This window comes from Falco peregrinus, chromosome 4 (genome assembly GCF_023634155.1).
Source record: "Falco peregrinus isolate bFalPer1 chromosome 4, bFalPer1.pri, whole genome shotgun sequence".
In the NCBI taxonomy this organism is placed as follows: domain Eukaryota; kingdom Metazoa; phylum Chordata; class Aves; order Falconiformes; family Falconidae; genus Falco; species Falco peregrinus.
This window is the reverse complement of record NC_073724.1, coordinates 117385858-117411162: the sequence shown is the minus strand read 5'-3', so window position 1 is coordinate 117411162 and position 25305 is coordinate 117385858. Positions and strand designations below refer to the sequence as shown.

At 46.2% G+C, this 25305-nt stretch overlaps 1 protein-coding gene across 6 annotated transcripts in view; it reads right to left on the bottom strand.

Annotated features, from left to right (window-relative positions):
• TENM4 (teneurin transmembrane protein 4) overlaps positions 1 to 25305 on the bottom strand; it is a 352231-nt gene that overhangs the window by 14199 nt on the left and 312727 nt on the right. For all 6 annotated transcript variants that reach the window (XM_027781531.2, XM_055802888.1, XM_055802889.1 and 3 more), the window contains 4 exons: positions 18928 to 19100; positions 14822 to 15057; positions 8378 to 8674; positions 5542 to 7156 (listed from right to left, as the gene is read on the bottom strand). In XM_027781531.2, coding sequence (XP_027637332.1) covers positions 5542 to 7156; positions 8378 to 8674; positions 14822 to 15057; positions 18928 to 19100 — 2321 coding nt within the window. The remainder of the gene's footprint in view (positions 1 to 5541; positions 7157 to 8377; positions 8675 to 14821; positions 15058 to 18927; positions 19101 to 25305) is intronic.

Below are 25305 nucleotides of genomic sequence, written 5' to 3'. Positions count from 1 at the left end.
TTTGTTCGTTTTGGGAAGAGGTGCTGGAATACCCTGAACAAAAAAAACCAACAAAAACCAAAACCCAAACAAAACCTCAACCAAGCAACACAAAAACATGGGAGGAAGGTGTGGAGCTGAGAAAACAGAGGGGGAAATATTAATTTGCCAAAAGGCAGTGACAACTTCTTTGACAGAAAAGCACATTTCACATCACAGAGTTGGGTGTTTTGGTTTTTTTTTTTTCAGCTACAGTAACCCTGCCAACACATTTCACAGTAAATTCATTTGAGGGCAAAGAAAGAGAGTGCTTAATGCAGACACATGTAATGGAAATGTCAGTTCAATCCATCAGGATTGCTGAAGCTGGCAGCAAAGCTCTGCGCCATGAAGTGTACAATCACTAAAATATTCATGTTTAACAATGGGCCTCTCAAAACGCAAATGCCTGCTTCTGCTTTCCCCTCCGCACGCCTCCAATTTGTACCCACGGTTCCAAAACCTCACCTCTGGAAGACCAAAGCACGTGTTGTTCACCCATGTCCTGGGCGCTGAGCTCCCCTAAGGACAGCAGGTCCCAGGGTGGGGATGGAGGGATAGAAAGTGGTTCCCTGTGCCCAAATCTGGGCAGATTTGGTTGTGATTACAAGAACACTCTCATCGCAGGTCCTGCCCACGAGGTGCCTGAAAGCTTCAGCAGAAAGAAATGCCGGAGCAGCAGCCTTTCATCATGGCTTTCATTCCATGATGTGACCTGTTTCTTCCACGTGTGGGGACAGAAGGAACTTAAAATATGTGTTTGGGCTCTATATTCTTGATAGACTAAACCCAGGATTTTTAAGATCATGGAAAAAGTTACTTGGTGCATATAAAATATTAAAATATCAGATTTTGATTTCTTGATTGTATCATCAGAGCTTAGTGGGAAGGTGTTCACCTGTTCCAAGACAGGACTGGAAATTTTGTCCTGTCTTAATTTGAGCAGGAAAACAAAAATCTGTTACTGTATCACAAAGCAACTGTTCAAAAACTGTAACTGTTCAAGACAAGAATTTCAACTTAAGATCTTCCATTTTGGTTTTGACTCCTTAATTTTTCTTTTCCAGCTTTCAGTCATTAGTTTACACTTAACTTTAAAAGGCTGCAAACTAAAGAGGAATTTTCCTCTTAGGCTACTTCAAAATTTGTCATTTAGACAATTTCGAGAGCTGTTTACAACATTTCTGCTGAGAAATCTCTTAAGATCAACCTTCTCCCATAAACAAATTCAGTTTTGACAAATGAGCATTTTCTGATAGGAAAAGTTATCTCAATGTATTCCCAGCCAGCCTTAATTATCAGTGAGGCCAACACATGGGATCTTAGTCTGCATCTTTTGGCATATTTTACTTCCCTCATGGCATCATCTTCTCAGCTCTGGAGAAAACAGCTTTTAATTAAAAAAAATACAATCTAATCCTTATGATTATTGCAGAAGAACCTGAAAGCACAAATCCTAATGGCTAGAAAAACAAGCGAAATATAACAACCCAGGATTTTTATTTTGTAAATTTTTTTTTTGCTATTAAGCCAATCTCAACTTTGGGGAATGCAAATATTGTTTGTTGAATATAGGAAACTTTTTATAGATGCAGCAGGAGCACTTAAAAATTAATTATACCTCCTTAAGAAGTATGTACATTAAATCTGTGATTGTGTCACCTGGTTTTCAAATGGGAAGTATCTAGAAAAGAGTCCCACCAAAACAGTCCTCTCAAACATTACTACCAGTGTTGCACAAAGTATGAAACTAGGTTTGAGGGGGGAAAGAGATAAAACCAGGCTTGCTAAAGATAAGCCTGGAGGCAGCACACCAATGCTTAAGGGACAATGTGCTAGGTGGTCTTCCATCTCAGTGGAGGTAGGGGATGGAGATCCATGTGGCAGCAAAGACACATAGGTTATTGATGTCTTGGAAGCCATGGAAGTGCCTGAGAGTGGTCACGTAGGAATTAGGGCTTCACTCCCCAAAAAGGTGGAGGCATCAACAGCCCAGCTGAAGTGCATCTACACCAATGCATGCAGCGTGGGCAACAACCAGGAGGAGCTGGAAGCTGTTGTGCAGCAGGAGAACTATAACATGGTTGCCACTACAGAAACATGGTGGCATGACTGGCACAACTGGAGTGCTGCAGTGGATGGCTCTAAACTTCAGAAGGGATAGACATGGAAGGAGAGGCAGTGGGGTGGCCCTGTATGTTAGGGAGTGTTTTAGTTGTCTAGAGCTTGATGATGGTGCTGATAAGGTTGAGTGTTTACAGGTAAGAATCGGGGGAAGGCCAACACGGCCGATATCATGGTGGGAGTCTGTTCTAGACCGCCCAACCAGGACGAAGAGGCAGGCGAAATGCTCTATAAGCAGCGGGGAGAAGTCTCACGATAGGAGCCCTTGTTCTCATGGGGCACTGCAAGTTACCAGGTGCCTGCTGGAAATGTCATCAGCAGAGAGGGAACAGTCTGGGAGCTGCTGGAGTGTGTGGGAGAGACCTTCCCGACAGAGCTGGTGAGGCACCCAGCAAGGGAAGGCCCCCATGGGACCTGCTGTTTGCAAACAGAGAAGGGCTGGTGGGTGACACGATGGCTGGAGGCCATCTGGGCCACAGCGATCATGACAGTTTTTGATTCCTGGAGAAGCAAGGAGGGATCAGCAGAACCGCCACCTTGGACTTCTGGAGGGCAGACTTGGCCTGTTGCGGGGCCTGGCTGGCAGTCCCAGGGGAGGCTGTCCTGACGGGAGAAGGACCCAGGAAGCTGGACATATTCGGGAAAGAACACTTAAAAGGCACCGGAGCGGGCTGTCCCCACGTGCTGAAAGATGACCCGGTGGGGAAGACAACCAGCCTGGCTGGAACTCGGGGAAAAAGGAGAGTTTGTGACGTTTGGAAGAAGGGGCAGGCAGCTCTGGAGGACTACAGGGATGTCGAGAGGTTATGCAGGGAGAAAATGAGAAGGGCCAACATACAATTAGAACTGAATCTGGCTACAGCTGTAAAAGACAACTAAAAATGTTTCTATAAAAACATTAGCAAGAAAAGGAGGGCTAAGGAGAATCTCCATCCGTAATCGCATGTGGGAGGAAACACAGTGACACAAGCTGAGGAAAAGCCTGAGGTACTTTGTTGGGGTCTGCAGCAGGTCTGCAGAACCCCAACAGTACTTAATGCCTTTGGAGCAGTCTTTAATAGTAAGACCAGTTGTTCTCGGGGTACCCAGCCCCCTGAGCTGGGAGACAGAGACAGGGACAGAGTGAAGCCCCCGTAATCCATGGGGAAATGGCCAGTGACCTGCTACACCACTGAGACATGCACAAGTCCATGGGGCTGGGTGGGATCCACCCGAGGGCACTGAGGGAGCTGCTGGCGGTGCTCACCGAGCCACTCTCCATCATTTATCAGCAGTCCTGGAGGACTGGGCAGGTCCCACTTGACGTGACGTCAGCCAGTGTGATGTCCATCTAAAGGCAGGGCTGGAAGGAGGGTCTGGGGAGCTACAGGCCTGTCAGCTGACCTCAGTGATGGGGAATGTTATGGAGCAGATCATCCTGAGCGCTCTCACAGGGCACATGCAGGACAACCAGGGGATCAGGCCCTGACAGTATGGGGTTATGAAAGGCAGGTCCTGCTTGATGAACCTGATCTGCTTCTAGGACAAGATGACCCCCTTAGTGGGTGAGGGAAAGGCTGTGGATGGTGCCTACCTGGACCTTAGCAAAGCCCTTGACACCGTTTCCCAGAGCATCTCCTGGAGGAACTGGTGCCCAGGGCTGGGACGGGTGTGCTCTGCGCTGGGTAACAAGCTGGCTGGGTGGCCGGGCCCAGAGCGTGGTGGGGAATGGAGTCACATCCCGCTGGCGCCGGGCACAGGTGGTGTCCCCAGGGACCAGCGCTGGGGCCAGTCCTGTTTGATGTCTTCATCAGGGACCTGGACGAGGGGCTGGAGCGCACCCGCAGTGGGTTTGCAGAGGACACGAGCTGGGGGCAGTGTGACCTGCTGGGGGGCAGGGGGCTCTGCAGGGGGTCTGGGCAGGCCGGGCCGAGGGGCCGAGGCCAGTTGTATGAGGCCCAACGGGGCTGAGTGCCGGGCCCTGCCCGTGGGTCACACCAGCCCCCCACAGCGCTGCGGGCTGGGGGCAGGGGGCTGGGAACTGCCCGGCGGGGAAGGGCCTGGGGGGGGCTGGTCGGCAGCCGGCTGGGCATGAGCCCCCAGTGTGCCCAGGTGGCCACGGCGGCCAGCAGCGCCCTGGCCGGTGTCAGCAGCAGCGTGGCCAGCAGGGCCAGGCAGTGCCCGTCCCCCTGTGCCGGGCCCTGGTGCGGCCGCCCCTCGAGCCCTGGGCTCAGCGTTGGGCCCCTCACCCCCAGACAGACCCGGAGGGGCTGGAGCGTGTCCAGAGCCGGGCAGGGGCTGGGGAAGGGGCTGCGGCACAGCTCGGGGGGGTGGGGGGAGCTGGGGGGGCTCAGCCTGGGGAAAAGGGGGCTCAGGGGGGGCCTTATTGCTTTGTACAACTGCCTGACAGGAGGTTGTAGCGAGGTGAGTGTTGGTCTCTTCTCCCAAGGAACAAGCGATAGGATGAGAGCAGACGGCCTCAGGTTGCACCAGGGGAGGTTTAAATTGGGTACTGGGAAAAATTTCTTCACTGAAAGGGCTGTCAAGCACTGGAACGGGCTGCACAGGGAAGTGGTGGTGGAGTCACCATCCCTGGAGGTGTATAAAGATGTGTAGATGTGACACTTTGGGACATGGTTTAGTGGTAGACTTGGCAGTGCTGGGTTAATGGTTGGACTCAATGATCCTAATGGTATTTTCCAACCTAAATAATTCTAGGATTACATGAATCTATGAATATAGGAAAGACATTTACACTACAGAATGATTTTCTGTATAAAAAACCCCACACATAGAGCTCATGTTATTCCATTTTATAATGTCCCAGGGGAAGCAGTGCAAAGTTTATGTCAAGCTGTGGGATAGCTATGCCCTAAATTGTGGCCTTTAAGTCTAACACACCTGCTTTTAATGACTCTTAGTAGAAACTTAATTTTGTGGGGCAGATTAACTTTGAACTACATGGTTTGTGTAGTGTGCTCTGAAATGTAGTGCTGACTGTAGTAAAAGGTTGAAGTTGCTGTTGCCATTCTGTTAAAACAAATCTGCATGTAATTTGCTTAGTTGCAAATAAATCTCTAGGCAAAACTGGGTAAACAGAGCTGCCCCTCTACAAAGAGAAAGGTTATCAGGACATTAATTCGTAGCTAAACTTGGGATATCTGAGGGTACGAAACACTGGAAGCAAAATAAAGGGAACAAACACCAAGGAAGAGAAAAAGAAACAAGTCTGGGAATTACAATCTTATCTATGCTAATGAATTAAACATGCCCTGGACATAGGGGCCAACTGGCAAAGGAAAGCTTGTGTCCATTATATTAAACTCTGGAAAACCTCATGGTAACCAGGATATTGAGAGAGAAGAAAGCTACTCACTGATGGCAAACTTGTGAATATGTTAATTAATTTAAATGTCTTACCTGTCATGTAACATTTGATATCCTGAGAGTTGCTAATGGGATTGTTGTTCTTGAACATATACAGGTTGAAAGGCATTATGTTATTGCTACTCAGATGCTTCCACATATCGTGGTCTGGACTTGTCCACCGACCCACTAGCACATCATAGTCTCTCCGTCCCATGTGGATAAGCTTTGTGAGGGGGTCATACAGTCCTCCGTGGTAGCCGATGATGATCTGGAAGTTGGGATTAGTGTCCATGTAGATCTCTCCATATGCTGTGTACAGTATCTGCTTAATCATTAAGCCTGTCCCACTGAAGACAGCCAAAGGAGTGCCAATGTTATCGCAGGCTATGTAGAATTCATCACCGCTGCTGAGCTCCATTGCAAAGAGATGACCTTGGAGGTCATAGTAGAGGGAGGTGATCTCGGAGCTTGAGTGGTTGTATAAATGGGTGACCTTGGTTGGGTTGGTCAGATCTGCATAGAAAAACTGCAGGTGATGGCCATGACTGGTTTTGCTAGAGACTCTCCTGCCTAGGCCATCATAGCGGTATTTCACACTCCACCCACTAGCTTTGTTGTACGCTTTGATGAGCAGGCCAGCTGAATTGTACTCAAAAATATCATTGCCCCTTTGCTTCAGGAAGCCATCTTCATCCATTTTGTACTGCACATCCCCCAGTCTAGTAATCCTGTCCCTGAGGTCATATCTGAGCGGTGTAAGGCGGGCACTATTCCCCGGACTCAACAAATGGAGGTTTCCGTTCAGGTCATAGCTGTAGCGCCAGAGTGGTTTGTCATTGATAGACACCGTCTGCAACTGGCCATCAGCATCATATTCATATGAGTACCTAGTTGTGTTTGCGTAAGGGCCAACCTTTAGCTCTTTCTTAACCACTCTCCCCATGTTGTCATACTGCACAGTCATCCAGTACATGAGAGATCGGAATATCTCATACTGGACCTCCTTCATCCTGCCATAGGCATCAAAATGTTTGGTGTGAGTCATGACAGCAGTGGTGATAATCTGGTTGATATCGTAGTAAATAACTCCGAATTTACCAAATTGCTCAGTTTTGCCTGACACATCATCATACCTGTAGAGATCAATGGGTAAAGGTGTCTCATTGATGACAGCTTGCATGCTGGTCACCCGAAAGCTGTTGTCGTAATTATAGTCAAAGCGTGCATTCACCATGCCTTCCTCAGTGAAGCGGAAAATCTGTCGATCAATGAGGGGTCCTATCTGTCTGTATCTGATTGTACATGTGAACCCTTCGTTCTGCAAGTTTATGGTCTTCAGCATGCCAGCAGTTTCGTCATAAGTGAAACTGATCTTTGTGGTGTCGTAGAGCATCTCGGCTAACTTGGACAGCTTCCCATACTTGTAGATGACACGTCTCCCTGTGCCCAAGTACAAAGTGTGGAGGAGCTGCTCATCCTCTGTGAAATCCTGAATTACTGAGGCATTGCCTTCTGGTGGCCGGTAGATGTTCCTGTAGTAACCAATGGAACGAATGGTTTCTAAAGTCTGACGAGCAACGTTGGGCATGGTCACCGATGACAAACGGTCATTCTTATCAAACTCAAAGATATACTGTCTCTGGCTGTGAAGGAGCAGCACCATGGACTGGATGGGAAGGACAAAAGTATAGATTATATTCCTGGTTTTCAGGCAAAATTATACTCAACTCTCACAAAATCTGCAAGACTCTCCAGTCCACAGAGCAGGGCAAGTGAGATAAATCTCTGCACCCATAGGATTAAATGGGGAGAGGTATGCAGCTGCACAGCACATCGAGCATCCCCAGGTAGGAGTGGGTCAGAGGAGGAAGCAGTTAATGCAGTGAGGAAGGTCTAAATTCAGAATGCTCAGCTCAGAATCAATACCCTGTATTTAGCTGTCTCTAACCAAATTCCCTGTGCCAATAGATTTTACAGACTAAACAAATACAATTGGTAGAGCTACTTAAACAATGCTTGAAGAAGTATCCCCCAACACCTTCCAATGCCCAATTAATTAATTATGTCTCTGTATCTTCTATTACTCTCCTAGTCCAAACTTCTGCCTGCAGGCTTACTCGTTCTGGGATTTTTCTTTTTTATTTTTTTTTTTTGCATGTAACAAACTCCATATGTATAATACAAGGAGCAAGTCAATACTTTTTGCTTTTTAAAAGCTATGTTACTGTAGCTTCCTTAAACTGTTGTAGGGATAGGCTCTATACAAAAATCAGGAATAAAAATTTCCAGCCCCAGGTATGCAGCCTATGGATCTATAGGACAGGGCAGTGTAATGATGAATGGTCATACCCAGAAGAATTTAAATCCTGTGCCAATCTACAGAGTGCAGACTACAGAAAACACTGCAAAGTGTACTGCAACAATCTGGCTGGATTCATGCCTCGTACTTCTTAATTACAGGTATTTCCTACAAAGCAGGAATAGGCCACTCATGGAAGGCAGGATGTCAGACCGTACAGGTTATTTTCACATGGAAAATCCTACTGGAAATTCTTACTGTTCACTCCTCTGACTTTACTGGAAGATATTTTATACTGCATCTACCTCAACAAAGGAATGCTGTGCTTAAAAAATCAAATGTCAAAGCTTCACAGCATTAAGATGCTCTCAGTGTGACTGGGAAGAAACTTCTCAGGCTCCTTTCAATTGCTGTTTGGTGGTCTCGCATCAGAGTTACTATGTGCACCTTAGTGTAGGCAGAAAAGGAGTATTGGACCATAAGGACCATAAATCAGCTGATGTGAAGGAGTGCAGCTGTGCTGAGCTCAAAGGAGTAAAGCCCACTTGCACCAAATGCACCACCTCTGAGCAACAGGAGGATTCTTACCTTCTCCAAGTAAGTGTAGCTCCATGATTTGCCATCAGCAAAGATCCTGGATGTAATTCTGCCAGACTGATCATACTCCAGCCTTTCTGACATTGTGCCCCTCTGAATCCCTGCAATGTGTCCTCCCGGGGAATACGTGACATTGACCCCGTTCAGTCTGCTGCTGGGTGACCAGAGACTGGGTCTCCCTGCCTGGTCATAGAGGATGCGGAGTGTGAACTTGCGGTGGTCATCATAGATTTTCTCTGTCCTTGTCACACGATCAAAGTCAAGGGACAGCAGGTTTCTGTTGTGAACCTACAGGACAGAGATGGAGAATTAGGAAGCTAGAAACAGATTAAGTTACAAAGACTAGCCTTGTTTCACCAAACACCTCTTTAGACCACACTGGAGAGTGTCCAGCTGTTTGTTGCCTCTGGACAAGAGGCAATTTTTAAAGGAAAGAGTTGTCCTAATGTTGCTTCTGTTGACTTCAGCGAAGAGAGAGGCAGAAAAACAGGGTACTTTTGAAACATCACCATGGGGAAGGAATCTTGCCCATATCCCAAACCCAGGCTTAAGACTGCTACAGCAGATGTTATTATAGATCTACAGAAGATAAAATGACAACTTTTTGCAAGGAATATTTGCAAAGTACTCTGCTTATTAAACCTAGGTTATATAGTCTTTGGCTTTCATGCACATCAAAAAACAATACTTATAGAAAAAAGATGGATGTCATGTCAACATAGTGGAAAACGGAGTTTTTCCTCTGAGTTTATGGAATATACCGCAGGCACCGGAGGTTATGCATTTTGCCTGAGATGAAATATGGAGGCCTTGACCACTGTAGATGTTAGACAGAGCAGGAACTTTTCTGTGAGAGCTAGAGTTTTGCCTTCATTGTCCTGGGGTTATTTGGTGTTGCATAATTATACTCCTGTTACCTCTGCTGCCTCTGCATTTCCAAAGATCAAAGGTATCAACTTCAAAGGTAGGAGCAGGAATACATTGCGATTCAGGGATTGTGGCGCACAGCAATACAAAAAGGAGCTGATAACACAACTCATGTTTAGCTGCATGTGCACGGAGAATTACAAAGCAACACCACCACAGTAGCAAAGTACTGAGCAAGGATGAAAAACCCACACTCCCAGAAAGAGCTTGCCAGTGAAGACAGCTCTTTCTCCATCCCACCACTTTTGAACCTCTTTCAGCTGGTAAGCCCTTCTTTTCTAGAAAGTTGCAGATTCTTCTTGGATGAATTTCAAACTCCAGGCAGCTGACTTGGTTTTCAGTTCCCTTTGCAGCCCTTCAGCTGCAGTCAATAAACCAGAGTTTGCTGTTTGCTGCAAGGTCTTCAGACCGAGTTAAAAACTCTGCCTTACCCTGCTCTGGGTAAAGTCAATGCTCCTGACCTCAGCACTGTTCTCAGACCTGGTCCAGCTTTGAGCTTGGCCATTACATTAGAGTATATGATTGAATTCCCACTATATTTTGAGGGATGTAGGAGTATCTGGGAGTTAAACAGTGAGAGAAGTGATGGGGTAGAACAACAGGAAAGGAATTCCTGAGCCGTGGAAGAACAGAAGTAGCAAAGGCAGGACCACTGCAGTGCTTTTGTGATGTGGGGGCAGATGTCTGTGCTGAAGCCTAGAGAATGGGGACACCACAAAGTTGGAATTCAAAAGAAGTCATCTCAAGAGCCAAGGAGAGAAGGAATGGGTGCCATGATGTAAGCATGAAGATGATGTAAGAGGAGGCAAGTGCAACAATGATTTTCAGCTCATGAATAACCAATGTTGTGGAAAGGTAGATAATGCTCTAATTAAGTACTTGTAAAAGAGAATATAAATGTGTAATGAGAGAAAGAAGAAATCAGCCAACAGCCCACTGTAACAGGCAAGCTGGAAAATAATTAAAAAGGTATCAAAACTCTAAGTACAGATGCACACATGTAACTAACAGAGCAATTTGATATCTCATAGGGGCTTGCTGCTATAAATAGAGAAACAGAAGCGGCAATTGCTTGCAAAAGAGAGAAAAAAAAAAGGCAAAGCAGAAAGGAACAGCATCTCTGCCTTCCATCTATTCATACAGCAGCTTCAGCTCAGCAGCTGCAGCTTCCGCTCGTGCTTTCTGCCAAGAGAGCTGGAAAGAGCTCTTCCAGGGCTGGGAGTGTAATCCAGGCTGAAAGTGGCCTCCCTGATCCGTATGCCAGCAGCAGTGCCATTCACTGTGCTGGAAGAACCAAATAACAGGTCCCTGGATAGCTCTCAAGCCCAGTCAAAATCTCTGTATCCCATTACCGGTGCCCTAAGTCATTCCACCCTCCCCATGCTCTGGCAAGCAATTTCTGTGGGACTAGTTGGAAACAGTCTCCTTTCTTTTTATGATTTGTTTTCTCTGCTCCTTTGGAGTAATGTCTCTTCTCTCTGTGAAGCGCTGCAGTGCCAGTAGCCACCCCTCAATGCCATGGGCAAAGTGAACCCTACCCTGCCGGACAGCCTCTGAACAGAGCCTAAATCTTTTTCATCCTTGTTCAAGGGCATGCCTTGAACAGAAGTGAATTTTCTGCAGAACTGACAGGGCTGCAGGCTTCAGTCCAATAACCATGTTTTATGGTGAGCAGCTAAATAAGGTGTCATCCTACATCCCAGAGTCCTTATCCTGGAACGGGGTTGGAAAAGCTCCTGCAAAAAGCTTTGGCCCCTCAGAGTGTCTGACAAGGCTTGTGATCAGCACAGGATCGAGACAGGATAAATTTAAATCCACCATTCACAGTGGCTTTGGTATCCCCTCTATAATGTGTGAGAAATTTAAATTTAAACCGAAATTGATGTTCTACATTACTTTATTCAATTCCTTAGCTTGCTCTGAAAAAGCAAGAGCATAAGCACGCCACCATTTCTGATTTTTCCAATGCTTCCCATGGAGCTCCTTTAGCTCACATTATAATTAAACAAGCACAAAAAGGGAAGATTTTTCATGAAAACACTCTGGCAACCTTCAGCAGAGGAGAGCAAACAATACTCTGCAACGAGAACTCCAGGAGCCAACAACATCCATGTGATAAATGGCTGCCTACAAAGCAATTTCCCCAGCGAATTGCTAAAACTGTTGGGGTGGCCATATCCAGACCTAAACACCTTGCAGAAAATGTGGAGATGATGCTGGACTGTCACTAGTCAACACAACTGAAATGCTTAGTAGCATATCCCAAGAGACCTCTCCAGTCACGTTGGTTCTGGGGAGTGTTTGTGACACTAGGCCTCGATGCCACTATTAACCTGCTGCCAAGGTCTTGGGAAAAACAAAATGTCTTACAACAGGAGTTTCCATGGTTAAATAAATAAAAGAGCTGAGCCAGCAGCTCTGTCTCTTTTGTCTGTCCTCTTTGCTCCACTGTCAGAGATTACTTTACCTCCTTTATTGAAAAACTCAAGTTTGTTAACAAAAAAAAAAAAAAGGAAAAATGAAGGAGCTCTGTTTCTTCAAGCAGAGTTTACCCAATGCTCTCACTGCAGATGAATTCTGCGTTGCTGTTGGCCACTGATGGGTTCAATTTGTAGCCACCTAGATTGTGGAGACATCTCACCGCTGGGTGGGTGGATCAGAGCATGACAACTTTCCATGGGTTATGTGGGACAGGAGAAGGGAAAGGGGCTGCTTTAACATATATGTGCTGCTTTAAAGATGCCTGGCCAAGTGCACAGCCAGGTCACCATTGATGGGACTGCAAAAAAGACATAAGGGCTGGCCCTTTTCCCTCCATCCATGCAGAAGTCCCTGCCCTGTGCCTTATCCCTGCAATAAAGAACATGTGCATTGTATTATTTCCTAGGGAGGGTCAAGGAGGCAGCTGTGAAACTGGCCTCATCATGCTGGGAGCTGGTTGAGCTCATGGCGACAGGTTGTCAGTCCACAGGAATATGCTGTAACCATGGGAGGAAGGGCCACGATCACAGAATGTGGATCCATGCGATGGCAGGAGAAAGGATGCTGGTTTCAGAGGAACTCCCTCTTTTACAGTGGCCAGATCCTGTTCTCACCTCAAAGGCTTCATGGAATGATGTGCCAGCTTCTTTGGGCTCTTTCCCCATGGAGCACCATGTCTCTGCTGCTGTCTCATGCAAGCAGCGGAGTGAGGGGAGTGGGAAAGTAGAGATTTATTCACATATGGCAGAAAATGATAATATTTCCCAAAGTGAACAAAACCATGTTGAACTTAACTTCCCTAAGCTTCTCCCTTACCAGGGAAAGCAGAAATTACTGGTATGAGGGAAGAGGAGAACACGACACACAGAATATGCAAAAATCTGTGCAGTCCCCAGGGAGGCAATTAGCACCTTGCAGGTTTACGTCTTAGGGGTGCAGATGCTGCCATGCAGGTACAGACAGGCAGCTTAAAACATCTTGTACATCCTCAGCTACTTTGAACCCTTGAACAGAGCCATAACTGAGTCCTTCAACCATGTAAGATGCTCTCCTGCTTCACTAGAAGGGCCCTGATAGGCTCCAAATGTGAATAAATGCTGGCAGATTTATAGGGACACAAGTAACCAGCCTGAAAACTCATTTTGCAAGTGTTTTTCCAACTGCGGTACAATATAAAACAAAGACACATTCTGCATTTGAATCTACTGTGAAAATTTTGGAAGATAAAACTGACACGGGCAGCTGAGCTGTGGCTAAATGAGTGGATACTGCTTTGAACACCAAATAGCTGTGTCACAGCTGCAGATTTCAGAAGGCTCTCTCCTTTCAGAAAAAAGACCTGCCTGATAATTTCGTTGGTTATTAAACTAAACTAAAATAAATTAAAAACCCCAAGACAAACCAAACAAGAAGGGTGACGTGGACTCATCTGCAGATATACAGCAGTTCCCAGTGAAGGAGCAGCTTCAGCTTTCACTACTGTTTGCCGTTTTTCTCCTGGTAACAAAATATGAGGCTATCGACGCAAGGGGAAAAGAACAGAGCCTGGGTTGGGAAGGGTGAAGAGCAAATCTTGACAAGTGTGAGCGAGAAGAGATGAGAGAAATCACACCAAGGTGGCAGGGGTCACACAGAAGGTAATAGGGAGAGGTGAAGAGCAAGGAGTGGGAAACACATTTTCTGAAACTCGAGCATTAATATTGACTGCAAAGCTCAAGTGTGAATAAATAGCTGCAGTTCTTTTGCTGTGGTGGCATCACACAGCACTAAGCATGTTTCTCAGAGGGTCTGAATTTGGCAGGTGCTGAGCAGCTTCCCAGGAACCGCTCATCAGCCCATGACTCCAAGACTAGCAAGGTATAAGGTGATTGCGTAGGACTTGCTATCACAGGTTACCAGCCTTGCCAGCAGTTAGCAGAGGAATTACAGGCTTATTGGGCAAGATCTTGAAACAGCCCTGACAAGTCTGTGGTACATTGCGCAGAGCAATGTTTTCAAAACACATCAGTCTCAAGCACAGAAAGGACCGTGCGCTCCTGGAGGAGAGAGTGCTATCAGGCCGGAGCTGTTTATAACATTTCACTTCCGGGAACGATGGCAATTGCGATGAAATGCCCTGCGAGCCCAGCTCTCCAACAGGTTCAACAGATTAGGAAGTATCAGGAATCTAGAGATTTTTCTGAGGCTGCCCAGTGAATAATAATAATAGAATCACAGACTGGTTTGGGTGGGAAGGGACTTTAAAATCACCTAGTTTCACGCCCCCTGCCCTGGGCAGGGCCCCCTCCCCCCAGCCCAGGCTGCTCCCAGCCCCGTCCAGCCTGGCCTTGAGCCCTGCCAGGGATGGGGCACCCACAGCTGCTCTGGGCAGCCTGGGCCAGCACCTCGCCACCCTCACGGGGAAGAATTTAATCTTAATAGCTAATCTAAATCTAAATAAAACTGTTACCCCCTTGTCCTATCAGTACACTTCCTGATAAAGAGTCCCTCCCCATCTTTCCCATAGTCCCCCTTTAAGTACTGGAAGGCTGCCATAAGGTCTCTCTAGAGCTGCCTTCTCTCTAGGCTAAACAACCCCAACTCTCTCAGCCTGTTCCCAGTCCTCATATGATTAGAAATGTTTCGGTGCTCAGGTTTATCACTGCCAGCAGCGCAGGCAGAAAATACCTATACTAATTGGTGCAGAAATTTATAGTTATGACTGTCCCTTGCTTGCTTAAACAGCCTGACATGATGGTTAAACCTGAGGTGTCCGATGGGAGGTCATGCATTCCCAGTGATGCAGAGGACTTGCAGGCAAATCAGCAATATACCTGTGACAGCTAAGAGAATGTCAGCACATAAGGAGGCACAAGGATATATTCAAGTCATAAAGGTTGTGTCGCTGAGGATGAACGGCTAGGTCTCCGTCCTGCAGACTCATCCCTACTGCAGACAGTACAGATCAGCCCTGTCCCTTTCCGTCACGAGGCTGGGGACTGATGAGATAGGAAGTAGAGTCCAAAACTGCTCATGCTTCTCACTTACCCTCAGCCGACGGCCAAAGACGGTGACCTGCCCTCTCGCTTGCTCTTTCCTCTGCCTCCACTCCACGAGATTGAGGCCATTGTCGATGGGCAGGGTGACATTCCTCTTCCCCACCGTGGGGTTGACGGTGCCAGCCAGCAGATGCGGCTCAGTTTGCAGGGCCACCTCCATGCCGTTAGCAAGCATCAGTCTGAGAGAGCCATCAGCGCCAATGTAGTAGCTGTTTCGGACTTGATCTGAAGACAGAAAAAGAGATCTTTTCAAATCCAGTGATACAGTTCCAGCTTTTCATGTGCTCCCTCACCCAGGCTTCATCAACATTTCTGATGGTTGCAACCAAACGCTCTTTGTCATTGACCTGTCCCACTCAGTGAGCAAAACATTAGTTTCATCTGTGAAAGTAAAGATGGACAATCTCTTTTTCATTCTGATGAGGTTCTGCACCTCAAATTTTTACAGAAAAGTCTTACACAGGTTAAAAAAGGCACCAGTGGAAAAGCTGTATAATACCCTAGCAAAGGATGCAGGTTCAAACCTCTTTCTCTAGGCTGAAACACTGGGTGGCGAGATATTTGTTTTAAATCACAGTCCAGCTGAAAACTTTCCACGCTTTTATATCCTAAAAGATCCCAGTTTCGCTACAATAAATGAAAAAGTGGGGCCACCTACTTTCGTCAGCTTATTCACCATCTCACAAGTGACAGGAAATTGCACAGCGAGTTAATGGTAACCAGTTCCCCAAATAACAGCCAAACCTTTTCACTTGGGAAAGCTTTCAGGAGGCAACCAAAGTCCTCATGTTTGGAGAGAAAGCAGAGGCACTAAGCTCCCACACATCTCCACACATCTGGCCTCCACTAGCACTTGAAAAATCAGCAGATTCTGAGGCCAGGATTTGAGAGTTCAGGAGTGGTAGAGAAGAATAATACCTCTTCCACATCCTTCAGGAATCAGGCAGGCTGAAAGCCCGTCCTTTGAATCTCCATCTGGTGTTTCTGTGGACTGGAGCTCACAAAGCGTAAGAAAGCATGAGACTTTCTCAGTGCAGAATGGCTTTAAAAACACATTATACAAAGACTGCCTTATCTGAAGCTCCTCAAAAGCTGGAAAATATTACCATTTCTGTCTCCCAGGCTGCCATAAATACCTAATTGTGAATAAAAACACCCATTAAAAATTCATGTCAATTGTTCTTCCGTTCTGAGGCAAGTTGGGTTTTGTTCACTAGTTGCTCTGCCATAGCTCAGCAGGAAACAAGATCACAGTGAAATTATCATCTCTCGTCTAGATGAAATAGATCAGTAAAGAGCACAGTCTGGTATAATTAGGAAAGGAAACCTGACACCAGTTGGTCTTTTTTATTGTGAGTCTGATCCTGCTCCTGTTGTATCCAGCTGGCATCTTGCCACACTGATCTCAGCAGGATCACAACTCAACATACTGTACACAGTAGTGATGGTGTGAAACTGCTGTGGCAACTGGATTTTGCCACTATAAACATGCAGCAGTGATCCACAGTGTAAATCTGAATGTTTTAGCTGTACCACTGAGTACTTAAGTTGATGTCCTTTTGACATAGACTCCAGCAGCATCAAACCCACTCCATGCTTGATTCTGCAAATGTAGTGATGGGGGAGAGACAGCTGGCTGTCATACTTTTGTTCTTAGTTGCTTGTGAGAAAGTGGTAGGAGATGTGCTTTAAATCAAACCAGTGAAATATCTCTGCATGGCTAATATATTCCTCCCTCCTTCATCCTTCATTGGGAAGCAGCAGAAAGCTTGAAGGTCTCCGTGAAACGCAATGGACATGTGATGTTCCCTTTGTGTCAGATAAGCACCACAGAGGGGTTATGGTGGATTGTCACCAGCAGTGTGGTACAGTGTGGGGAATGTAAATCCTCCACTTTCAACATTTTCCCAAGAGAAGACTCTCCCCTGGCTTTGGAAGGCATTTCTCAAGGGCTACATAAAATCCAGGGGCCATTGGATGCTGTATTTTACGCTGCTTTGGCTCTAGGGCACTACTCCCCTGTTTTGGCCTTGAACAAATGCTCACTTTGTCATTAGTCCAGAGGACAAAATCCCACCGAGGTTCTGAGGTGCCTGTTAGCTCCAGAGGCTCCTAAATCCATCCTACAGGAATCTGTAACCTTCCAAAAATGCCTTCTCAGATCTCACTTATTCACAGTGGGATCCAGGTTCCCTGAAAGGTTCACCAAGGATTTCTGAAAGCTGGCTAGATCTGTGAGTGCAGAAGGGAAATGCACAAGTACCTCCCACGCAAAGTGAATCTGCAACAACCATTTTCCCTGAAGAACAATGGAGTGGGCAAGACGCTCACAGAGCTTGACAACAGCTCCAGCTCCATCCGCTGGAGAAGCACTTGGAAGGCAAGTTACATTTCAATCGTGCTCAGTACATCCCTGGACAATTCCAGTGGCCCTTGTTTCAGTTTCTACAGTGCTGCCACGAGCAAACAGCTACCTCCCTTTGGGAATTCGCAGTCCCTAACTCCTGTGGGAAAGCCACCCTCAGCAGGTCACAGGCCACCTCTGCTGCGACATTATGCAGACCTGCATTTTAAGATAAGTGATTTTCTTAAGATCCAAACAGTTTAATAATTTTATACTTCTGAAGATGGTTAAGCTGTTTGTAATACTGCATGTCCTAACGGTAAGAGTGCCCCTGTGCTGGAGGGCAGTACAATGAGATAATTGACCGTGGCACCATTATGTAACTGTGCCTTCAGCTCTGGGTGTATAAATCACATCACAGACAATTATCTCACTAAAGGGCCCCCAACAGCAGGCTCTATTGCTTAATTAGGCTCTTGAGGTGAAGCCAACCTCATGTCTGTGCAGTTGCCAGATGTCTTGATGGGAGTGGATGGGATGGGGCGGGGTAGGTTGGATCTGCTTTGCAGGCTGAAGTCAAGAATAAGAAAGTCATTGTGTTCGCTACAGGAATAGCGAACATGGCTTGAAGGGCCTGGCACCCTCTCATCCGCCCCCTCCAGAGGCAGGAGAAGCAGTGTTCAGGCATAGCAGGCACATTCTTTCAGGAAAGCTTGCTGTTATTATAGGGAGGGGGAGAGAAATGTGTGTCCCAGGGATGCGGGAACAAATGTGACTCGGGAACACGTCAGTCTCACTTGGAGAACTTTGTTCCTTTCACAGGGAAATGATGTCTGACACCCCATTGCCATGAGGTACAGACTAAGAGTGAATGAGAGCTGGGGAGTGAACAAAGCAAAGAGTCTGAAAGTCCTTTCCCTTTCTCCAAGCCCCAGAGACCAAGAGTGATGGCTAACCCTGACCCCAAGGAGGCTTCACATGTCGGAACCTGGAGATCCAGGCTGGCATGGTTTGTGCACTGCAACTTCTGCCCCTACCGGTATGTCAGCACAGTGCTCCCCTGTTATTTATTCCTCTTTTCTTTCCCACTTTTTCACCTTTTCCTCTGCCTCAACAATCTTCCACATCTCCACCTTACCACCACCTGCAGAATTGTGCTCATTTCTGACAGCCACAAACTGGTCCCACCGGTCCCACCCCGGCGGCCCACTTCTCCTTTCTCCTTTGTGCCTCTCCACACCAGCTCTTTAGCTCAAACACAGACCTTTTGGGGACCGGGATGGTCATTTTTCTGGATGCTTCCTTGTGAATGTTTGAACAGCCAGTGAACAAAGGATCAGAGGGATCTCCAGCAACCAGCTGGACGCCTGTTCCAGGAGGAGAGGAACTGTTAAATTGGAAGCCATTAAGAGAATGAAGCAAAGGGGGTCAGCTGGAAGTGCGGCTAGATTTATGCAACCCTTTTTGTTATAACAATAATGGTAATGAGGATGGAGGACTGCACTGCATGAGGACTGCACAGCAAGGGGACCAGCTGAGAATGAAGCAGAAAACAGCTGCAGAGCAACCACGGCGCTAGGGAATGTGGCTAAGTAGGTGTGAGCGTGCATCTGTACCAGCATGTGGGGAGCTCTGGGGCGCTGAGAAGGCAGGTGATTTTTGGTGCTGGGATTATCAAGGCGGTGCCTGTTTCCTGATGGATAATCCATTGTGTGCAGCTTGGTTGGGAAAGAGGAAGTGGCCCAACTCACCTTGGAGCAGGGTGTAGAAGGCTCCCGATGCTGACAAATTGGTTGTTATCGTAACATCATCCTTGCTGGAGGTTTCCACCTGGACATGCACAGAGCTGTCGGTGTCGCTGCGGAAGCTGCTCACTTGGCCAGTAGGGAAGGTCACGTTGGTCAGGCGGCCAAAGCTGTCATACCTGAAAGGGAGGAAGGAGTAAAGTCAACAGCATCAACAGAGAAGTGGGATACAGGAAGCATCCTATAAAGCAGAGACCAAGTCTTGAGTTCTTCACCCAGATTTTCCCTAAAGAAAAACGCACTGTCACTCTGTCAGATTGTCTTGACTTTTTTGGCTTCATGAGAAGCAAATCACAGGTTTTAGCTGAAGAAAATCAAGCAAAGAACAGAAAATGACTAAATAAGTATTAGGCTGTATTTTAACAACATTTTTCCTATACTTATCACCTGCATTACGCTTCTTGTTTACAAAAGTAACTTTACTTCCCATCCACTGTGCTGTGACTTACCGAAAAGGACTGGCCTGTGCATCCTGTCTTGCAGAACTCGTTGTTTCTGAAGGCCACCAACTGTTTTGTCTGGTTGTGTCCTGAGCTCTTCAGCAACGTTTTTTTTTAATTTTTATTTTTTCTATTTTATTTTAAAAGCTAATGTTAGGGTAGCAGCAAGAACCTGCCAGATTGGCTACATCAAGTAGAGCACAGTCCTTTGTGAGCACGGTGTAGAGCCCTGAGCACAGATGAGACCCTCGCGTCTACCTTTTACTGTTCCCAGGACCATCTGGAAGGGCTGATTTAAAAGTGCAAAAAAGTAGTCCAGTTATCACCCCTACTGTGTCCTTGGCTTTCCCAATGAGGGACTCAACATAAGCACCATCTGGGAAAGTTTCTTTGATGTGGACACCTGTGTACCGGGACCCAGATGAAATAAGCTACAAACATGCAGGTCCCACAGCAGTTAACAAGCCGGGTGGTTATTTTTCAGTAAAAAGGAGAAGCAGACCCGTGTGCCTAGAGACCTCCTGAGTTGACATAGGAAACGCTCTCATTTGTGGCACTGCAAAAAGAGTGCTCTTGGGTCACAAGACTGAGCTACGAGCAGACCACTGGTGAGGGACCTTTGCAGCGAGGCTACTGCGGACTGAAATGGAAAGCAGCAGGAAGGTCTACTGGCTTATGTCTGGAGAGCTGTTGGACCTTCTGATGAGATGGACCTTCAGGGAAGGGATATTTAAATAATTAGGGAGAAACAGCAGAAAAATTCCAGGAAAAGTAATCAGTGGTAAATGTCTGACTTTCAAGTCCTGCCCACATATCATTTAAGAATGATTTATATGATATATAAGAAGATCATATCAAGAAAATGTATCACTTGGGGATGCAAAGTGAATGATGGGTGAGCAGAGAGGACTTGGTAAGCCTTTGATGGAGCACAGTGTTCAGTGAAGGGTGCTATTCCTCAGAATAATAATTCAAATGATGCATTAAGGATAACAAGCTTAGAAAACATGATCTGAGAGGCACACTCCACACCTCCCGCCCCCCCCCCCCCCCAAAAAAAAAAAAAAAAAAAAGAAAAGTTGATTTAGAAGAGGGGAAACAAGGAATTGGGAAGATGCCACCCTGACAACTGTTGTTCTGAAAAGCGTAATTAATTTGTTCATCACATCTACTGAGGATGTAACAAAAAGTAATCGGCTGGAATGTAAACAAGGAAGATTCAGGCCAGAAGCTGGAGAACGTTTTCCAGGCCCATGGCTGCTCCAAGAAGAGGAACAGATGGAGTGCTGGAAAACCCATTGCCCAACACTTTTAAGAATAGGTGAGAGAAATGTGTTAGAGAGGGTCTGGATACAGTTGATCAGGCCTCAGAGTGAGCAGATGTTTGAGGAACTCTTGATCTTCCTCTTCAGGATTACTCTGAGCTGAGCTCAGAGACAACAGACCCCATCTAACAACAAAAAAATCCAAACCAAAAAAAAAAAAGAAGAGAAGAGAAGAGAAGAGAAGAGAAGAGAAGAGAAGAGAAGAGAAGAGAAGAGAAGAGAAGAGAAGAGAAGAGAAGAGAAGAGAAGAGAAGAGAAGAGAAGAGAAGAGAAAAGAAGACAAGACAAGACAAGAGACAAGAGACAAGAGACAAGAGACAAGAGACAAGAAAAAGTGCTCTTGAACTGTAATCCATGAGAGACCCAGGAGCAGCCATTGGACTGGCTCTGCACTACACAGAAAAAGAAAATAATTTCTCTTCTATTCTCTTTTTTTTCAGATTTGTACACAATGCTGGTACTTTGCTTTTGACAATATGCTGGCAGTGACTCAACATGAGGAAAGGCTGGTTGAAAAGGTGATTTTTGCCCAGAGTTTAATATTTATTGTATAGTGACTAAGTGGGTGAGTTCATTGCAAGTCTCTCCAGCCCTTGGGTTTGGAGACACCATCATGTGAGGCTTTTCTTGCCCACGGGGCATAGGGGGAGGTAGGAAGGTAGAAGAAAGCATTTGGCCCTCCTCAGTGTCAGGCTATCAGTCATGGGATTATCCAAGCATGGAACACAGAGCAGCCTCACCCTTTCCCTCCCAGATCTTGGTGATCAGTTGTTCACTTGTGAAACAGAAAAGAAGGAAGAAAAAAAACAAACCAAAGATGAATTCAGGACTGCATTGCAGGAGTTTGGCAGAGACCAATTAAAGCTTTTCCAAGCAGCTAGCAGGACGCAGTTTGGATCTGAACTGAATCTCCTTGCAAAAGCCAGAACTAAAGTGCTCTCAGAGCCAAATCCTTTGCTCCCTGTTTGTGGCTGGCCTGTTTGCACTGAGGCGGTATGCGTTTTGAAAGCGCCTTCTGCACAGTCATCTGCACGTCTCCTCTTAAAACTGAGTCTTAAACTGAAAACATCACAGGTGATATCTTTACCCCCTCTGCTGAGACAGGACACAAAGGACATGATTTAGTCTCACCTTCTAGCAGAGAAAATGTTGTCACTAAAGAGCTGTTGTGTAACACCCAAATCTTTCTACCACAACATCATTAGTCCTATATATAAACCAGTCTGAACCATAAGGGTAGACTCAGATCTCAAATGCACTAGAATTTAAGGAAGTTGGATCTGAATTTGGCAACTCTGACTTTGTGGTATTAACAACTGTAAGGGGTTTATTTTTATTGCTCTATTTACATTTTTAAAATTGAGTTGCTCCTGAAATTGAGCTTGATTCACCTCCTAAAAACAACAGGACAAATCTAGACGTGCTGCGCTGAAGTCTAAGGGGGGTGAGTTTGGTGTAATACAGGTGTGAGTGTGAAAGGATGGAGGTCTGCAGATTAGGGAAAGGAGAGCAAAAGTCAGGATGGATGGGGACAGAGAGCTTGTTCATGTGATGGACGTGGCTGCTGTTTCATTTAAGTGCTGAGTCAATGTCCTGCCAGTCATATGTTTTATCCTAATTGAATGACACTCCGCACTATGCTGAGAGTCAGCACAGAACCTACACGCCATGCAAGCCCTACTCATGTGCTCCAAAGAAAGCCTCAAAATCCTGTGGATACTTGGTTTAACAGCCCCAAGCGGCAGCAGACATCCAGCTCTTTAAACTCTATTCCTGGACATCAAGCTCAGAGCACCCTCACAGATGGTCCTCCAGCTCCCTGCTGGGCAAATTTGTAATATTTGCAAATATGCAAATGGAGAAAGATGCCAGTAACCTCTGCCTGTGCAAAATGGGTTAAAATAGCAGGAAAAACCCCAAACAAACACAAAAGAGTGCGATGGTACCTAAACCTGTGTGCACACATTTTTCTTTTTAAGACAAAATGACTAAGTACAATACACATAATGGACACGGATACATTTTTACAGCTGTACAAAACTCACACTACAGGGAGAGCTTCACCAAGAGCAAGGGCTTCCATTTGGGACTTTGGATCCTGAGAAGCAAGGCTCCTTTTGGGCCAGAACAGGCTGGAATAGTGTGCTGGAATTGGTTTAAGATGTCTGCACATGTACATTAGACTTTTGGCACCTTCTTAGTCACCCCATTAGCCTCCATCAGAAGTAACCCGGACCATCTGTGCTTTCTGCATTTGCAAGAACTGCTGCAACTCGGCCCAGCAGCAAGGCAGGCACCTTCCAAGCACTCGCTTTGGGGGTGACAGCTCATCTATTTGCAGATGCAAGGAGGTCATGCCTTACAAAGGGAGAAATGCGAGAAGGTAGCACAATTAGACTGTTCCCATTTTTATTCTTATTTTTAATTGGTTGGCAGATGAAGTGTAAAATGCTCCTGTCCAGAGAAAAAACTCTTTTTAGCACCGCAGTGGCATTGCAAAAAGAAGTGTGGGAAGCCAGTGAGCATGGACACCACCACCACCACCACCCCCCACCTTTTCCTCTTGGCAAGCAGTTTTTGCTTCTGTTTTGCTCAGGACCAGAGCACTTTCCGCGTTTCCCTTGATTTAGATCACACAGCACATACCTGCTATCATCTGTCACATTGCAGATCCCAAACAGATAATGTGCTTAACGAGTTAAATGAGTTGGGTCCTTCTACCTCTGCTTTCAGCCCTATAAAGGCACTTATAGGGCACATCCTCAGCTTGGAGAGGAAGGCCAAGCGACTGGCTCTTATGTAGCTGCAGGTGCGCTCTGGTATTTGCAGTAAGATAAATCTCTCCTAGTCACCTCATTTTGCAGCTAAGCCGCCTAGGCCTGTTTCCACAGTGTTGGGATTTAGGTGTGGGCCAGTTTTCATCAGAGCCTAAGACTTCTGTGTTCTCCAAATGCTCTGAAAGCACCAGAATTAAGAAAATACTGAAATGCAGGAGCGCACGCGGTGGCCACTCCGAGCAATGAATTCATCACCTGCTCACGCAGCTGCTGCCTCCCATTCAAACCTGCTGCAAAGGCTCAGCACTCACAATTACAGCGACAATTACCAGGCCAGCAAAGGAAGCTGTTGCCATCCATTCCCAATTGGAAACGTATTTAGCTAAGGTTCAATGCACAGAATTAAAATGGTATTTGGTGCTTATGAGGCCTAATTGTGAGCTTGTAAACATTCAGCGCTTTCATTTATCACATTACCATTGTGTAGAGACCTGGGCCTTGGGAATTAAAGAGAGCATCCTAAGTACTGTCTATTCAGAAATCAATTCCTTGCCTGAGTCTCTGGGTTTCCTCATTTTAGCTTTTTCACATTTCATCAGCCTTTTAAAAATCCAAGTCAAATAGATCGGAAAGAATTCACTATAATAATATTGCATTTAGTGCCAAAGTGTCCTAACGTACTTTGCATACTATATTTTGTGTGCGATTATACAGACATGCACCCGCCGCCTCTGAACAAGCTCGCTTCTTCACAATTTTTCAAACAACATTAAACACAACATTAAAAATAAATCTATAACAGACAAACCAATACTACTCAAATATGTATGAAGGCAAGTCCTCTCCCTAATGACACAAGGCCATGCTGCAGCCACTGTCTGCAGAATTTTCTGACTGCCCAGATGAGAAGAGGAAGATATCTCTCTCTGGCTTTTATGATACTCATAATTCCCTTGGTTCTCAACTAGACTCTGACACCAGGCATTCATTTCAAACCAGGCAAATGGCTCAAAACATGATCTCACAATGTACTGAGAGTAGTGAAGTACTATTTTATCGTGCCACTTAAATGCAGTTTTGCTAGAACTTCAAAGGAATAATGTTGAGAATCTAATTATTTTATCATGAAGAAATTGTGGAGCAAAGAAATCTTGCCAGAAGAGGAGGGAGGGCAAAAGCCAGAGGTGGTTCTCATACACCAGTCTGCTGCAGGAGCAGAAAGAGACCCTCACTTGAACTACTTTGAACCATGGATGCCACCAAATCCCATAAAACTCAGTGTATGACCCAAGATATCATCAGGTGATAAAGGGATGTTATTAATGCTGTAAGCTAGCTTTTCTCTGAATCAGGAGGTGGCTGCACCTCCGAAGGTAATAAGCATTATTTATTTCTGGTTTTGGCTGTGAGAGAAAAAATTTCAAAGCCTTTACACCAACTGCAAGGCACTCTGGGTCTGCATCTCACCTTGGGGCAGATGCTGGCCACGATGCCAAGTTCTGGCACCCCAGTCACCCAGACAAGGGCATTGGCTGGGGCACCAAATAGTGCTGCTGCTGGGGTGGGACCTCTGCTGAGTCTAGGGTGTCACTGGGAAGCCATCCAAGGTCCTCCTGCATGCTCAGTGCAGCTGGCTCCTACCTCCCACCCATTACAGTGTGTGAAGTTTGGCAGAGTGGTTCTCTGTAAAATATCACCCGACGTTACAGGTCACAGCTCCCCTTACTGCCCATCTGAAGACCTGGCTCCATGAGACCCTTTGCCCTGCAGGCAGCTGTGAGC